The 18,283-nt window shown below is 31.4% G+C and overlaps 1 protein-coding gene across 3 annotated transcripts; it reads right to left on the minus strand.

The window, feature by feature from the left end:
* Positions 1-3,190: 3,190 nt before the first annotated feature.
* On the minus strand, positions 3,191-15,924 carry LOC8286577. Of its 3 annotated transcripts, XR_007217040.1 has the most exons (15): positions 15,611-15,924; positions 14,333-14,995; positions 13,474-13,680; positions 13,077-13,382; positions 12,335-12,462; positions 9,974-11,134; positions 8,853-8,991; positions 8,591-8,750; positions 7,742-7,905; positions 6,932-7,017; positions 6,557-6,656; positions 5,599-5,660; positions 4,746-4,905; positions 3,419-4,081; positions 3,191-3,261 (listed from the first exon to the last, which is right to left on the minus strand). XR_007217040.1 is itself a non-coding variant. In XM_015717289.3 (14 exons), exons 1-14 carry the CDS (start codon positions 15,770-15,772, stop codon positions 3,920-3,922), a joined length of 3,660 nt encoding a protein of 1,219 aa, XP_015572775.2. In that variant the 5' UTR covers positions 15,773-15,924; the 3' UTR covers positions 3,255-3,919. The 3 variants fall into 3 exon arrangements, 2 of the variants coding, with proteins under 2 accessions (XP_015572775.2, XP_048234075.1); XM_015717289.3 differs by having other exon boundaries at positions 3,255-4,081; XM_048378118.1 differs by lacking the exons at positions 3,191-3,261; positions 3,419-4,081 and adding an exon at positions 6,264-6,304 and having other exon boundaries at positions 4,766-4,905.
* Between the last annotated feature and the right edge of the window lie 2,359 nt (positions 15,925-18,283).

Here is an 18,283-nt window from a genome sequence, read left to right on the forward strand (position 1 = left end):
CAAACCTAATTTAACTTTTGCACCTAAGGCAATTCAAATAGACATACTCCATGTGAGATAGTTATTACAATTAAGTTGAGTACTCACAAGAATCAAACCTGGATGATCTTAATTCTGCAAATATAGTGGATCTCTAGTTGACAAATTTGACAATCTTCTTGCTTCAGCTGTTCGATCATTCGCATTTTCTTGTTCTCCAACTACATTATTAACACCAACCATTGTAACAGTTTGTAAGAAAGTAAACTAGCTTAATCTTTTAAGTAACTAAAGTCATATTAGCTTTTGAATTAAAGCTCTGATATACGAGCAAAACTCTAAAATTGGATTTTAATTAAAAGTGAAGCAGTTAGAGAGAGAAAGAGACAAAAAGTAAAATATGGAAGAGAATCTCTCATTAAAAACAACTAAAAGAGTAAAACAAGTTTCTATACTAATGAACCGAAGTCAACAATTGATCAAAAGAAAAGACTAAACTTCTCTTTATATAAATATACTTTTATAAAATTCTTTTATTTTCTTTTTAAATAATTTAGAATGAGAAGTTAAAACAATTTAAACATGAAAAGATAGGATTAATTTTCAGAATTACATAGTCCATCTTTAAAAATATTTAGTAAAAGTTATCAGCTTTTCTTAATCTTATGATGAGATCCTTAATTATAAATTTTTTTAGAATTTATTTAAAACCATAATTCATATGTTTATGTATTTCATTGTTTCTGGCATCATTTATTTAGTAATGGTCTAAATTGATGTGCTTGTTTCAGATTTGTCTCGTTTAAATATGGTTTCGTTTTAATTAATAATGAAAATTTCTATTAGGTTTTAAAGGGGAAAAATACATATATAAATATAATTTTTTAAAATAGTAAAGGCATTATTAGTTTATTAAAATCTTTGAAAAATCTTCATTTCTTTACCGGGCTTGGACCATGTCTACTAATTTGAGCTCTTCTTGTCGATTAGTGCGACTCCAAAATCCACATACAGAGAAAGCTGATGTGTCCTTTTTAGCGCAGTTGCAATATCAATATATATAGATCTTCTTTATACAATTTTAAGAGTATGCCTTTGCAAATTCTCATTGCATTCCGGGAAATTTAATTCATTTTCATTATAATATGCAACAGAAAATAATATAGGGTAAAATAGAATCCCAATTTGACATTATTATTGAGTGTTAAAAATAAATGAATTTTTTAATTTAATAAATTATTTTTTTAACTTTTTATAAACTATTTTACTGTAAATTATCTATTTTTAAAATCCTCAAAAAAGCAACAATAAAATTAAAAGTATTTTTATCCAATATAATGCCAAAGGGGCCTTAAAGCATTGAAAATGTCACTTGATTGACTATATTAGGGTCTAATCATTTTTTTAGAAGAATAAAATGGTCTAATTCAGTTAGGGTAGGAATAGCAGTCGGACGGGTATTTTTAGATATATGACCTGACTGAGTTCTAATAGAACGGATTTTGATAATAACAAATAGATTTGAGATGGGTTTAGAATTTACTTTTACTACTGGTATCGGGTTCAAATCGAGTTTGGATTTGAACCGGCGAGTATCCATTATCTGAACCTGATTATATTAAAATTTATTTATATCATATTATATTTCTATTATTTAGATCATTATTTTAAATTTTAGTAAATTTATTTTTGGATTGTATTAATATATTGAATATTTAATGTTTAAAATTTAAATTTGATTAGTTTATATTTTGTATTTTTTGTTTATATTAATTTTTATTAATATATTTTAGAATTTAATTATTGTAAACGGACTCGATAAATGGATATCTATTTAGTTATCTAAATTTTTATATAAATGGGTAGGGTATCCACTATCTATTTAAATATTCATAAATATATTTAATAATTATTTAATTTAAACAGGTTTAAATCGGGTTTCGGTAGTATGTGGGTGTTTTTATTTAGGTTTGGGATAGGTTTGGATAACAAAAACAATCTTTAAACGAGTTTGGAACAGATTCATATATGTATATTTTATTCGATTTCAAATTCGGATATTTTTAAATAAGCGGATACTTTACCCGTTGTCATTCCTAAATTAAGGTGGCTCACTCAACTTCTGAAATGGTTGAATGGTTTTTATTTTATTCTTTATCATTTGAAACTTTTGACCTATTCTTTGATCTTTTTCTAATACCTATTAAGAATTTTAATATTTTTTTGTTATATTTATACTTGGTCAAATAAATATATTTTTTTTTGCAATTATTTTAATTTGTAATGTAATATGAGATGTATGGTACTAAGTAAATAATCGTAATAATAAATGAGCAAAGACTACAAATTATTTATATAAAGTTTGAAATATGCACGATAAATGATGCAATAGTTAATTTAAATAACATCCACTCAAAATAAGTTTTGATAAATTTTTGTATAATTTTTAGATAGTAAATGATTTACATTTAAAAAAAAATCACATGATTAAACTAAAATGATTTATATAATATTATCAATTAAAATATAAAGATGTTTACATATTAAATTTCCTTTATCTTTTTTTCTCCTTTCATGCAAGTTTTATTTCTTTCTTAAGTTGTTATATAATAATTGATCATATGTATAGGGTGTGTATATATAATGACAAATTTTGAAATTTGATTCTATTGTTCTTAAGTTCTAAAAGAATAGTTCATTTTCAATTTATATATAAATGAAGAAATAGTGAAGAAGAAACGAAAATTCTGCCCAGTTTAGGGCTCTGATACCATGATAAATCAGAGACAATTTGAGAAGAGATTTGTATATCATTGGTCATTTCTCAATTACACAACATAGAGAATTATCCTATAGATAGTGGTTATCACTTAAAAGTGGCATATAATACTTTTATTAAACTGTTTTCTAAATTTAAAATTTTAAGAGGCAATTTAATAAAAATATTATATGTCACAACGGCGGCCACCTTTAAGTCGAGAATTCTCCAGCCACAATCTTTATTAATTTTAACTTGGTATCAAAGCTTAAATTTAATGGTACCGAGAACCAATCAAGAAGAATCATCTGCAATAGAAACAAACAATTTAGGTTCGTCTAGCTAAAAAATGGCAGCACAAGAAGTAACAATAGGAACAACACCTTCAGTATTTCAAGCAATCCCTTTAGATCTTACTGCACAGTCAACTTTGATCATAATGATTTCTTATTATGGAAAAATATGGTTATTATAAGCCTTAAAACTGGAAAAAGTATTCAGTAAACAGCGGATGAAATTTGCACCTCGACAAAAAAGAAAATAGCACAGATTAGTAAAAATGAAAGAGTCAAACCGAGCGAAATCACAACAAAGGAAGAAATGAAAACATATTAAAGGATAAGAAATACAAACACAAACAAATTAGTAATTTTAAATACAGAGACAAATGGGTACAAACACCTGTCATTAAGAATCGATTCAGTTTGCTGTGCTGCTGGCACCTCTCCCACATTCTGTGTATTCATCACAGGAGATCATTCTGAACTTGTCTGCAAATCATCCTTATAATCATCATATCCTATATACTCATAAATGCCATAGCTTCAAGCCCCTAACTGAGCAAGGAACATCAAAAATCCCTTATACTGGATGCTCATATTTACAATACACGCCCAGGAAACAGGTTTGAGTAAAGAAAAAGGAAGAATGCTCTGGCTATCTTGAAACCACTAGACTACCAAAGTTGCATATTGCAGACAGCTTAGACACAGGAATGAACAAGGGAACACACCTTGGACGCACAAGGACCAACATAGAAATATTACTATAACATCCTGATTGAAGACACCAAGATCCAGAGGTCCTTAAAGGAGTTCAATAATGGAAGGGTCTGGCAATAATTTTAGCATATTGGTCATCGATCTGCTCTTCACTGTGGTTAGCCTAGAGTAAAGACTTATCTTAAAAGGCATAAAGATTCATTTCGTTGTCCGTGTAATATTCATTGTAGTTGAGATGACCCCAGAAACAATAAAGCCCAAACTCTCCATGCTTAGGTGACTTGTGATAACACAGATGCAATTCTTTTAAGTTTTTGTCGAACTTCTGCTTTATGGCAAGCACCTGGGAAAGTAAAGTGAGTGAGAAAATGGTTTTAACCACCATATCATGCAAATTGATTTAAGTATACATCAAAAACACTTTTTGTCTTGCACAAAATTTGCTCTAAAGAAGCATCACAACGAAGGACATGGGTAGGAATATCTAGCCTTCTATATGAATAGAAAATTGATACCTGCCATGTTAAACTGAACTGTGGGAAAGAATCATAATTGCAGTATTGCACAGCCACATGCATTTTATCATTTTGGCTACACAAGAATGACCTTTAAAAATGGGGAAAAGTACTTCCTTTAATGCATTGAATTTTTTGTTATGTTTTTCTTTCCACATGATGATGCTAATGTAATTTGATGGACAGGTGCTAACACTTTAGTTGACCTATTCCAACTTTTCTAATCAAATAAATATTATCAGTAGTACTATTATGCATTCTATAATTGTTTCAGCAGTGGTGATAGGCATTCAATAGTCATATAATGTACATAAATGCACACAAGCAAATAGTTGGATCCATATGTTTCACCGGTAAAACAATCTATCAAGCATACAATACATTCAAATCAGTGTCCAGCCTGATTACTTAAGACTAAATCCTTGCACAGTTTTTCCCCAGTACTTTCATATTTTATAGTCAACACAAGGGAGAAAGATGCAAGAATATCACCTGGGATATATTGATTCTAGAAAGTTTCCCCCGCAAGCCCCCTTCATCCAGCCCCACATCCCAAATGCTGGTTGTAAGGCAAGCACGGAAGTTCAAGGCACACTGCAAAATGCTTTCTATGATGCTGGCTACAGGTCGTGTTTCATCAGAAAGAAAACATCTGCAAAGTTTTCCACACTGTTAACCCAAAACAAAAATGAAAAAATGATGAAGTTGCATATAAGTACAAAAAGTATACATAGAGATACCGCATTGCCAACCAAAATAAAATAAAAAAGGTATAAAATTTGAGAAATTCATTTTTCTAGTCTATGACCAACCTAAAATAGGACAAGATAAAAGGATAATATGATAACAATGATAAGGAGAATACATATCTATTATGCACCAATTCTATAATTCAAGGCAAGAGGCTCCGGGAAGGATCTGATATAACTTTCTCCTTTAGTCATAGAAACTTGCACAATAAGTCAACTTTGAAGATATTCTCTACTCTTTTCCACATCTACGAATATATATCCCATTCCACCCTAATTTTGCTAATTGTATGCAAATCATTATTTCCATTTTGCTAATTGTATGCAAATCATTATGTCCATTGAGTGGAATGGCTGGAACATTTCATCATTGCTTTTGCAGGTTTTTTAAAGGTAAACATGTGTGTAGAGAAATAACCAACCATAAGCACACTACTGAAGTGCACACCTCTGTTCTGTAATCTGTTTATCGCAAGCACATGAATGGTATTTCATGAAAATTTAATGGTTCATTAGATGAAAGTATAAGAGCCCTTTCCAGATTTTGGTAGCAATAGATGATGGCTTAAACTTCATTCAAGAACACCTGAACTTACATGTGCAGTGAATCCGTTAGATATTCCATGTGCACCGACTCCAGATCCATCATATCTTTGACCTAAAAAAACCACAATCAAGTTAAAGATCAATGAAATGAAAAAACTAGAAAGTTCTTCTAATGGTATCTGAAACAAGAAAATAAATCATAGGCATAAAAAACAATGGTTAAGTACATTAGCATTAATGGCATTTTATGTTTGCATAGAATAGATCACAGAATTTACAATGACCATAATCCTCAAATTACATATGAATATATTGATTTTTTTTAACAGTAAATAAGTTGATAGATATGTATCATCTATCATCCGAGAATTAAAATTATATAGTTAGCAGAATTAATCGTGATATACTTATGTACATAAAAGATCAACTGAAAAGTAACACTGAGCTCTACATGCAGCAGTAAAGAACAGCCATTTAACTACCAGGAAAAAAATTAATAGCACTGAACACAGGCTCGGTTAACTTTATTAACCATACAGATATCTCCAATTCTCCACTGGCTGAAGAAAATACACTAATATCTCTTTAAATTAATTATTAATTAACAGAGGTTATTAATCTGTAGAACGTCTATAAAAAAGATATTTTATACATATAATGTCACTAAGTACTTCTAGAAAGTAAGAAAGTTTTCATCATGCTAATTTAATCTTACATATTTATTGTTTGTATGTTATCATTGAGCTTAATATACATCTGCAACAAAAATTAAATACAAGAATGGTAAATATCTTCAACTAAAAATTAAATGCAAATAATATGATATATTATTAATTATTATACGTCTTAATAAAAAAATAACATATTTTTGATATTTTGTATTAATTATTAGATAGCAGAAATTAAATATGCCTATCGGATATGGTCGGTTCCAAGAAATTGTATTAAATATTAGAGTATCAATGTAGGGAGGTATTAATGTAGTATAAGGAGCAAGCAGGCTCAAACCTTGTACTTTAGGTTATGAAGAAACCTGCACCATGATATGTGAGACAATTGTGACTGCACATATTGTTGCAAAGTAGAGATAAAATGATTGACCTGCTGCCTGTCATATGTGAGAGAAATGAAATTGGTATAATTGCCTGTTTGTAAATGTAAGATTCTTGCTTAGTTGCACTCATATTACTAGCAGCTCAGCCAAATTTTGAACTCTCATGAAAGTACAAAAAAAAGTCCCTATATAAAAATAATTTCAGAAAGGCAGACCTACCAAAATGCACAATTTGCCAGATCTCACATATCACAGTTTTAACAAGGGACAGAATATAATGAGGTAGACAAAGAGGCAACATTTGCATATAAAAGAAGAATTCAGCGCACCTCATTCTTATCAGCATATTAATTTGACCCACTTCTGTTTCATGTTCTGCAGAATGACTATTTTTACCACTGAAGTGCATCAAATCCTGTAAAAGAAACATACTTTTTATAAAGGAAAATACCACTCTGCAAACTCAAAATTAAAGTAAACTGTCAGTGACACATTGATAATTTTATTAAAGTTTCTGGAAAATGTATTTGCTCCTACAATTCCCAAAAAGGATTCAAGTCAAGGCCTCGTTTCTTAGATCCATATCAAAAGGGAACAAAAAGGAGTTTCTAAGTGATAATTCAAGACTGAATCCTCAAGCAACAAAACAAAGGGAGTAAGTTACATGAAGAGATGCAAACAAGTAAGAACTGTTGTGAAAATAAAAAATCAGAGTAATGAATAGATGCTAAATATACATAACAAAGAGATTTCAAATATTATACTGCACTAGTTTCAATCTGTTGAAACTATGAGAACTTAAACTCTTGGTAATCTGCTTGCTACGCTGACAGTCTTTCAATCCAGATAAACGCACAGAAAACAATTGTTTAGAGCTGTTTAAAAACAATTGTTTAGAGCTGTTTAAGTAATCTGATGCTCCATCATACTTGAACCAAATAAATCTGGCTTAAGCAGGTACAAGTATTCTGCTTGGTTTTGACAGCCAGCTATTTATTTACATAGAGAGTAATTTCTGGCACCAGTTTGTCTACCAAAAATTCAGAAACAATAAAAACCAGAAGGTTCACACACAATAGGAAGATAAAGTGCATTTGAGCATGCGCACAAACATATATATGAAGGGAACAGATCAGTACCTTTAATGAACGCCATACATCACTCAAAGCAAAAATAGCTAGCTTCACTTGTATTAGAAAACTGAATATATCGGAATAAATTTTCAGTGCACTGGGAGTCAAAATAATACTGAGTGGCCAGTCCACATGATAACCCAAACCCAAGAAATCGAAGGAATGGACCCCTGACATGTTGAAAAGCCCAATGTCAACAGAAAAATATTGTCAAAAGGTAAATTGAGAATGAAATGAAAAAGAAACAAAGAGATGTGATTTTCAGATTAAAAATAGAAGAAGAACAGCAGAACAATCATGGCAGGCTGGAACATATTGAAATGAGAGAAAAAAATATTCCTATTAAAAGACTTGCTAAATGAGCAGAGAAAGGAAGAAAGGAGGAAGAAGGAAAGGAATAATATTTGGTTTAGTTATAGTTCCTTTAGAAGAAAATGCATTAAAATTTGAACCCTATATATTCAAATTTTGTGCTCGCTAAGAAGTGGTCTAGATTAGACTGAATAGCAATTGAAAGTCACATCGAAACATTTGCGATTGTCAGGTTTCAATCAACTTTAAGGTCCCCAGACATCTTACACTGAACAAAAAAGTTGAAATAATTCAAAGCCAATTGGCAGACTATATCCAAAACAAGTAGGTTGCTGATATGGTATCAGTTAAGAAAAGGAATTAAGGAAATGCATGAAGACATGAGTGACCAACGCAAAGCTGTTTAGCTCCTGGACCCCAAGGAAAAACGAGTCAAACATGTTTGTGGCCAAGCACAAGTGCACCTCTCTAAAACCTAGAAATTTCCTGTTTGGCAAACCTCTAATAGATTATGCTTGGAGTATAAAGGAAACATAAATTCACCAATTGCAGATGTTGCAAGAGGAATTACAGCATTCCCCTTTATGTACACATATAGCCGATCCTTATTAGGGTCTCGTTCGCATGAAGACCTCTGAACTGACAACTCAAGAAGCCCTTGAATTTCTGAAACTCTTTGACCAGCTTCAGTAGTACGCCATTTCTGTTGTTTCAAGTGAAAAGAAAAAGCATGGAGTTAGAGTTATAATTTTCAGAGGAAATAATTCCAAAATTTGAAACATTAAGGATTATCAGGCAGAAGTACATGATGCCAAAGGGACATGATAAACAAATCCGCCCAATCTGCTATTTCCATAAAATAGTACCGCCGCAGCACCCTATAATGTTCATGCAAATCAAATCCTTCAAGTATCTTGATGGCTAGCTTACTGACGTACTTGTACCTGGCATTGTTAAGGAATACATAACTTTGCACATCATGATTATTGCTATAAACACCACGTTGAGCATGAATAGTAGACAATTCCTTAAGTACACTATGAAACAGAGAAATACGAAGAATGATGAGCAGGAAAGTGAATCCAAGAAAACAACCAATCTAAAATTTCAGTAACATGTTATAATTCCAAAATATCAGAACATCTGAAGATCCCCAGTTTCATTGAAACTTCACACAACTAAAAATCATCACTTCCCACAAGAAGCTTTTGAGAATTGAATCCTCGACACTCTTTGAATCAAGAAAAATATTTCCAGTATCTATTTGGATGACTGAAGAGTTATAAAAGGATCATTGAAAAGCCTGCATGATTCTCAAAATCATGGACACAGACGAGCATCAAAATATAGCTTCTTGCTTGATTCTTTCTTCGTAAAGGGTTTTCACAAAACAGCAAAGCTCAAAGGAATATATGAAAAGAGCTTTTGCAATTAGATCCCACATGTAACTCTATGCTTGTTGAATTAAAAGAGAAAAGACAAACATGAAACATCTCAGGACCACATTAAAACACAACCTACAATTGGTTTTTATGTTTTAAGTTTCTAATGAACAAAATAATTAACTTATAAATTAATAAATTATTTATTTATATAAGATTTTATGACTAATTTATTATCATAAAAGAAAATAGTATATATAACTGATAAAAACTTGGTTATTTGGTTACAATATTTCAACAAACCAAACTGATTACTGAAAACCAAAATTCCTGTAAAAAATTAACCAATCCAAACCAAAAGAATTGCATATCCAAATAAGGGAACTCATCGATTTAATTAAGTTTTCCAGTTATAACCCTAATGCTCAAGCCTATCTACAGCCAGCACACATACTGTATATGTTGACTAATCTTTTGCATGAACAGATGTGCACATATATTGAAGACTTATTCTAAGGAGAAATGAAAAAGTTTAGAAGGATACTGGAGCAAGATTTCCTGCAGCATGCATTTGTCAATAATGAAATCAAGTGGAATATCAAACATGGCTGACAAACTGTGCTTCTGCTCACTAGCACTTCCCTTTTCGATGAAACTAAATTTACTGAGCAGACTCTCCCAACTCCTTCCTCCATAAACATCTTTTGAAACAAGAGCTTCTTGGCCTTGTTTCTTCAAGTATAAGGACGAGAAAGGGGAAGCCATTTTATCATTATTTATAAAGATACTATGTCCATCGTTATCTTGTTTCCTTCTCTCATGACTCTTTCCAGCAGCATCAGAACTATCTCCATTGTTTATGAGGCTGTGTCTTGAATTGGCAGCTAACTTCTCAACATATACTTTGCAAGGGTCTTCTACATTTAAAAAATCAAAGCACGGTAATGATTGTCCATAAACTAAGCTGAATTCCTGTCCAGGTTTGCTCATTGGGTTAAAGAAAACATTTTTTCTCAGCATTGGATTTTTGCTAAGAAAATTGCTGCTATGATTATCCTTCCACGGATGCAACGTAAATAAATCTGCAGTATGGAAAGCATTTTCAAGTTGATCCTTCCCCAAGGCTTCTATTGAACAATCTTTGGCAGAAGTCATTTTTCTAAAATAAGGTACACCTTCATTTATGGACTCTGTATTTGTTTTGGTTGCTGCTAGGGCTGTGTAACCTTGAGGTTGCCCCTGGTAATGCTTAAACCCTTGATCGTCGTAGAAAGTATTATTTACAAGTGGCCAGCTCTTAGCAGTTAACCTATTAGTATATGACAAGTTTGAATCCTCCAGACCTAGAGGAACAAACATGTGACTCGTAGATTTTTTCTTACAATAGGATTGCACAAAATGGCCAAGCACATAATTCTTTGGACAATTTTCAGGTATATTGCTTTCCATATCATGTGAGCTTTGACACTGAATAGAACTTTGTAATGTATTATTAACTGGGCTACTTGTGGTTGTGGAAAACCTTAAGGAAGAAAAATACTTATGCTCATGTCCAACCAAACTATTAGAATTCTCAGCCAGTAGCTCTGTCTCAGTTTCCTCTTCAGAACCACTTAAAGAAGAACATTCAGAAGCCTCAGATGCATTCGACCCATATGATTCATCTCTTGTACTGGAGGAATATGAACCAACTTTATCTACAGCCCTGAGAAGCATGTAAGTTCAATGATAAGCCAAAGTGCAGCATCAAGTTAACTGGAAATTGACCACAGAAAAACCAGAAAAATGAAAGGAACATATTAATCAAACTGTTCCAAGTCAAGAGGTAGGTTAAATTACATTTGCAGTCACTAAACTTTGTACTTTGTAACAAAAAAGGTACCAAACTTTCAATTTGTAACTAAATGGTTACTGAACTTTATTTTAATAATGCTAAAGAGTTTATCTGCCAAGTGTGAGGAAAAACTACATGGGCGGTCACCAAACTTTAAACTTTGTAATAAAAATGTACTAAAATTTTAATTTTAAAAGATATATAAGCGGTAACTTTTTGTAACAAATCAAAGTTTTGGTACCTTTTTGTTACAAAATGTAAAATCTGGTGACTATATATGTAAATTTTACCGGTGTTATTAGAATTAAAGTATAGCAATCATTTAGTTACAACTTAAAAGTTTGGCAACTTTTCGTTATAAAGTAAAAAATTTGGTGACCGCCAATGCAATGTACCCTCAAGAGGTACTTAGGGTGAAAATCAACCAACCAAACCATCAAAACGGACATAAGTTGGCCAGAAAATATCATTTCCAAAACAACTTGGTCAACTTAGGTTCATATAGAAATTCAATCAAGAGATTGAAGTTAGGTCTAGTTCCTGTATCTAAATTCAAATTTCTCTAATTGCATTGATACCAAGCATAAACTACATCTATATGACATGCATTCCCTTCTAAAACTAACCAACTCAAGATCCCTACTCCCTACTTTTCCATATACAGTTTTGAAGTTGTATAATAGACTTCAGAAACTAAAAGACTAAAACAAGAAAAATTAATTCTCAAAATTACAATGATAAAATCCAATAGATGGTGCTTTCCAGAATGCCCAAACCAACCACCTAGGGTGGTTTGATTGACTTGGCAGCCTTGTTGTGTTTGGTTTGGTTTGGCAGCCTTGTTTCATTCACCTTGGTTTGCATTGTGCCCAAATCACCTGGTTTAATTTCGTACACCCAAAAGAACTAATCAAATCAATGAAAGAACAGCCTTTGGTGTATTCCCCTTCCCCTATTGACATAGTTCAACTGTTAGAACATTTTCTCAATGTTCAAGGTTGAGCAAAACTTAGGTACATATACCTACATGCACATGCATCAAATAAATAGAGAGGGAGGGAGAGAGATTACAGATATGAGTTCGACTTATCAGATGCTGAAGAGACATTTAAACCATCATTTAAAGTGAACGAGACTTCATTGTTTAATCCCCCTCCACTATTGTCAAAGTAGATAGGTACAATAACATCTGGGACTACCTGATGCAAGATGTTCAAAAACTATTGAATAACCAAGTAAGTTCTGAATAAAAGAACCATCATAAAAGTAGTTATACAAGACAATCAATTATTAATTATGAAAGAGCCCTTGCAATTTATCAATCAAGTTGAATCATTGTTACAGAGAACAAAGGGCAAGTGCAGTGAAAGAGTAGCGGTGTTGGACTGGTGGACCTTCATGATTGAACAACTGCAAAAGTGAGAATAGCATATGCAGAAATCCTGAATCCTAAATGCGACTCACTTCCAAACATTAAATGTCTCGGATGTAAGGTTAAATAGAGGATGCTTAGAAAGAAACTAGGGGATCTATATGCTAAAGTTGTCTTAGTCAGAGCGTAGAACTCTTGCTTTAAATCAGAAATGAAGCTATGGATGGGCAAGTGATCAGGCATCATAATTTATGGTAATAACTAAATAAGTTCCTTTTTTTTATTACATTGGCAATTTCTTCAGAATTTATCCAAAATGCCATCTTCACCGCCATTTTACATGAAGAAAAAGAAAAGAGAAAGGTATCAAACTAGTCAACCTAATCAAGCATAGCAGAAAGCAAGGCATGGTACAAGAACCTAAAGAACAACACTCATTACCTGTTGGTACCTAAGCTCCAGTTTGGCTAACACGTTTCCAAGTTTCTCCAACATTTTTTTGTAATAGTTGTTTCTTACTTTTACCATAGCCTCGAAATGTCCTTTGCTGAAGGTCACAGGAGATGCATGAAACAAATTGTCACTTGTATATCCATTGAAACTCGGAAGCAAATCCTCATAAGTATGTTCACCAGGGCCAGCATAATTGCACAATTCAAGCAACTTCATTAATACTTGAAGCTGCTGACCAGCCCTAATAATTGGAATCAAAAAGTCCTTCAGAAAACATGGTATAGCTACTCCATCCTGTTACCCAATCAAATTATGAGAATCAAAACTAACTTGGAATAGTGAAAGAGTGACATAGGAGCTTCAGTATTACTTTAAAAAACATTACCCGAATACTAGCCCACGGGAAGTCAAAAGGGATGCCAGCTTTACAATGCAGATCAGGTGGCTGTTTATCTCCACATTCTACTATAAACTCCTTATATGGATCACTAGTCTGAGCACTAAATATCCATGACCTTATCAATCCACAATATGGTTCAAATGAGCGAAGAAAGAGGAAGTTGAGTATAGCACGGTGCGGGGGATCAGCAACCTACAGCAAAATGTTGCAAGGAACTAGTGTTTCTTAACCCTGAGAACTAGCATGGAAACAAGTTTTTTACAATTTAAGAAACAAAAAGAAAAAACCAAAACTTGGAGGCAGTTAAGAATTACTTCCAAGAAAACATCGATTGACTTTCAAAAGGAAGAACATGACAATGAATGATCCTTGACACCAAGTAAGTAATAAATGCAAGAATTGTGATAAAATTCATCCATAAATCTCCTTTGATAGAGATAATCAACATGACCTTATATACATTTCTCCAACATGTAAAAGATTAACAGGCATATGGTATGTCCCAACAAGAACATAATTTCCATTAACAATGTATATCCATGTAAAATGACATCATGTTACAGAGGCTGGTAAGTAAAATAACTGAAATTAATTGAAACCTAACTGCAATAAGCAATCAAAAAATCCTTTACATTATCTTTTTGTGCATCATGGAAGAAAAAGTGAATGTACATCCATGTAAAATGACATCATGTTCCAGAGGCTGGTAAGTAAAATAACTGAAATTAATTGAAACCTAACTGCAATAAGCAATTAACGAGTACTTTGCATTATCACTTTTGTGCATCATGGAAGAAAAAGTGGATGAATAAAAGGAAGAAAAGGTGAATAAACTTAAGCAGACCTGCAGTTGCGTATATAAATAAGAAAGAAGATCTCCTCCTCTATAGAAGTTAGAAAATTCGAAGACAGCTTTAGCATTTAAATCCTCAAGAGAAGACACTGAGAAGCAAAGTGCTACATCATATAAGTTGCATATATTTCCCAGAGCTTCAATCTGACACCTCAATTCCTTAGTGTGCAAATACAACTCTAGTAGTGTAACTTTAGAATGCACTATGCTAGTGAGGCATGCTTCCTCATAATACTCAACATCAACTGTTGATGAATGCCTCAATCTTGCCGATGCATACACTGTATTCAAAGCACATACATATCCTTCTAAAACCTTTCCTACAGCAACAGCAAATGCCTGATTAACTAGAGTGTAAGACAAATGCTGTTCCTTCTGCGTATCATGGTCATAGTGAATTTGCTCCAACTCGATATGCGTAAGATTATCTACAAATTTACGGAGAAGAAAAACCAGAGAACCAAAGCAGCCTATAGAGTTGAGAATCCTTCCCAATGCATGAGTACTAGAAGACCGATTCCATAGACTGGGAATTTGATGGTGGGATCTATCAGCTGGATCAGAAGAAAAGGCGGAAGAAAGCTTTTGAATACTAGTAAGGGCTGATTCCACACCTTGCATAGCATTTAATGCTAATCTTACTAAACTTGCCTCCTGAAACCAAAAGCAAGACATACATAAAAGAACAAAAATCATCAGACATTGTTCGGAATACACCATGTGCAAGAATTTGATTCAGTTGCATTCTTGCAAAATTATGTCACTTGTCGCATGATTTCATTTCTATTCAAATATCGTAGAAATGCCTTGCTTTTCCCTTCTTAATTCAAAAGAATTCAATTCAAGCAACTATGTTGACTTTTTCTGCAATACATTATGTGCAAAAGCATGACAATCTTGGGTTGATTCCAATTTCTTTCAAAATATCTTCTTCTATTTTAAAGTTGAAATAATTGAAGTCCAGCGACAACGACATTAGCAAACATGAGAATTGACTAAATCAGAATTCAACCGCATTGCATTTCTTAGACTATCCAAACACACTGGTTGAGAAATAAATTCAATTTACACACAACTTGTGCCCAGGACATAAATAACCTAATTACTGTATAGTAACGGCGATCATTACAAATTGTGCCACCAGAATTAATCATGGCTGAGCTATATGTGTCTTAAACAAGGAAAAAGAAATTACAAAACTTACAGATATTAACTCAAAAGAGTTGCATAACTCAAAAAGAAGTAGCACAAAATCAACTAATTACTTACGGAGAGAGAGGATGAGGTATGTTTGAGAGGAGAGGAATTAGGAGGAGGACGGAAAGAGGACACATTTTGAGAAGGAATGGATTCCCAAGTGACAGGAGGGAGCCATGGTTCTTCCACTTTCAATTTCTCTAACAAGGTTCCCAAGTTCGTCTCCACTGCCATTTTTTCTCTGTCTGTCGCTCTATCCAACTTCGTAATGATACTGCTTATTAAATTTTGCCACTACAAACTGTAATATCCATTAATTTATGTTTTTTGAAATTGCTGCCCGCTTACATCAAACCGAGTCCAAATAAAATGCCTACACTAGTTTTTCGCTGTTTCTTTAAGATGCCAAAAAGAATTTCGGTGAAATGTATATATTATAAATATATAAAATTGAAGGGCTAATCTCACTAAAAATCTAAATTTTTATATTTAATTGCGAATTTAATTTATTTTTTAAATTTTTATTTAAATTATCTAATTTGACTAATTAATTATAGTTATAGCCAAGTTAAAATCTCGATTAAAATAGAGTGATGTGTCATTATCAATTATTTATATATCACTACCATATATATTTATATATCACTATCATAACACACGAGCTACCAAAGTTAGATTATGGATGAACATGAAAGTGAATGACAAGTGAAAATCATGAATCAAGAAAAAGAATGAATGATAAAGTTATTTCTTTTCTGACTTTTGTTATGATTTTATGTGTTTTTTTTAAAAGACAAACAATATTGGTAAAGTATAAAAAAAAATTAGTATCTAGAATTAAAAAGGTAGCATCCAATTTTGAGTGAGATTTTAATTTGACTATAGTTATAATTAATTAATCAAATCGAACAATTTAAATAAAAATTTAAGAGATAAAGCCAAATTTATAAACAAAAGATAAATGTTGGAATATTAATATCATTAGGCCAAATTGAAATATAAATTTTTTAATACAAGTACTTAATTTGATATATACAACCTTTTTTTTTAAATAATCTTTTTAAGATATAAATATTATTTTTATCTATAAATTTTATATTTATTACATAATTAATTAATTAATTAATTAACTATTTTTTATTAAATTTTAATTTTAATTCTAAATACAACAATTTTAATTATATTTTTATATTATTAACTAATAAATAGATTTTTAATTAAATAATAACTATTATTTTTTTAAAAGTACTTTAACTAAATTTTTATTTTATATTAATTAAATAATTTAAAGATGTAATAATTTTATTTTTAGGAAAAATAACATCACTAGCATTTATAGTATGTATCTTTTATATAATTAAAAATTAATTTATAAAATTTTCAAGATAATTTTATATTTTATTGTAAGTATTAGAAATTTTATTGAAAGACGCTTAAAAGTATTTTAAATTATTATCATTATAAAATATAAACTATTAAAAAAATTTATTACACTTTTACTAAAAATTTATTAAACTTTTACTAAAGACTTTTAGTGATGGATTGGCGACTATCATTGCCCATTTTTCGGATCAAAACATCGAGAGAATTATAAAAAATCTAATGATAAAAGTTATTGTCTTTTTCAAGTCTTGGGAGATTGAGGATAGGCGAATTTAAGTTAGAATTGAGAATAATTGAACTAAATTATTTTTTTGGAATCAATTTGGGGTTACTTGTCTGAAAAAAATTAAGTTTGACATGCGAAACAGCAGTTTCCACAAGTTCGGGGATTAAAATGTAAATTTTTTAAACTTTTTACTCATTAGAGCCAATCAGCTTTGTGTAGAGTAGACTGGCTCTATATATTTTCGATTGGCTAATTTTCTGAATTCGACGCTGTTTTATGTGTATTTTGATTTAAAACGTTAAAAATGACAAAAATAAGATTTTAGAAAGTTATTTATAATAATTATTAGGATTTTAAAATATTTTTATTTTATTTTATTGTATATGACCTATAAAAAACTATATTTTGTTTTAAAATTCAAAATGGATATGAGCTTATTTGTGGCTTTAGGGTTTCCTAAATAACTCTACCTCTATAAATATATCCTCAAATCAAGTTTCTAGGATTACCAATTCTTAGCAAGTCTCAGCCATTGATAGCAATTATTAGCGATTTTCAATGAGAGAGAAATACAAAAATTGTCATGATCCCATCTGTGGGTCCGTGGCCGGCACTAGGGAATGGGTAGGCATAAGGCCACCAAATCCCGTAATAAGCCTCACACTCACTGAACAATTGAACAATTGCTTGTCCTCAAGCAATTTGAATAAAATTAAAACGAAAAAATGACAAACTCCTTCTCTAATAAATAAATATCAAATAATATCATGGCTAATCATTCATATCATCGTAACCTAGAATCATTTAGCCAATAATCGATCCTTAAACAAAATACCAATGTCTAGGGCAATTTCATAATAGGAAGCAATGGAAATTAGAACCTTAAAATGTAAAGCTAAGAAAATGAGTATTCCTTCCAATTAACCTAAAATTTCGAAGAAAATAGAGATAAAGATTTTTTTTCTAAGTACAAAATAAATACTCATGAAACGAGATTACTTATGTCTCTTTTTGTTCAAAGATCTACGCATATTTGAAATTGTCATTCTAGCCTTTTAACGCGAGTGTAAACATTGGTGATGCCAACCCTTTTACTCAACTACAGTCACAAATCCAATAACTACTCATATTCTCAG

The sequence above is a fragment of the Ricinus communis genome, chromosome 8 (assembly GCF_019578655.1).
Source record: "Ricinus communis isolate WT05 ecotype wild-type chromosome 8, ASM1957865v1, whole genome shotgun sequence".
Taxonomy (NCBI): Eukaryota; Viridiplantae; Streptophyta; class Magnoliopsida; order Malpighiales; family Euphorbiaceae; genus Ricinus; species Ricinus communis.

What these genes read in the sequence shown, in the direction of transcription:
- LOC8286577 (XM_015717289.3), bottom strand. Translation starts at nt 15,772, where the DNA reads ATGGCAGTGGAGACGAACTTGGGAACCTTGTTAGAGAAATTGAAAGTG. An exon ending in AATATGCTGATAAGAATGAG is followed by an intron (nt 6,657 to 6,931) that starts GTGCGCTGAATT and finishes CACATATGACAG; the next exon opens with GCAGCAGGTCAATCATTTTA. An exon ending in TTCATAACCTAAAGTACAAG is followed by an intron (nt 5,661 to 6,556) that starts GTTTGAGCCTGC and finishes TGGTTTTTTTAG; the next exon opens with GTCAAAGATATGATGGATCT.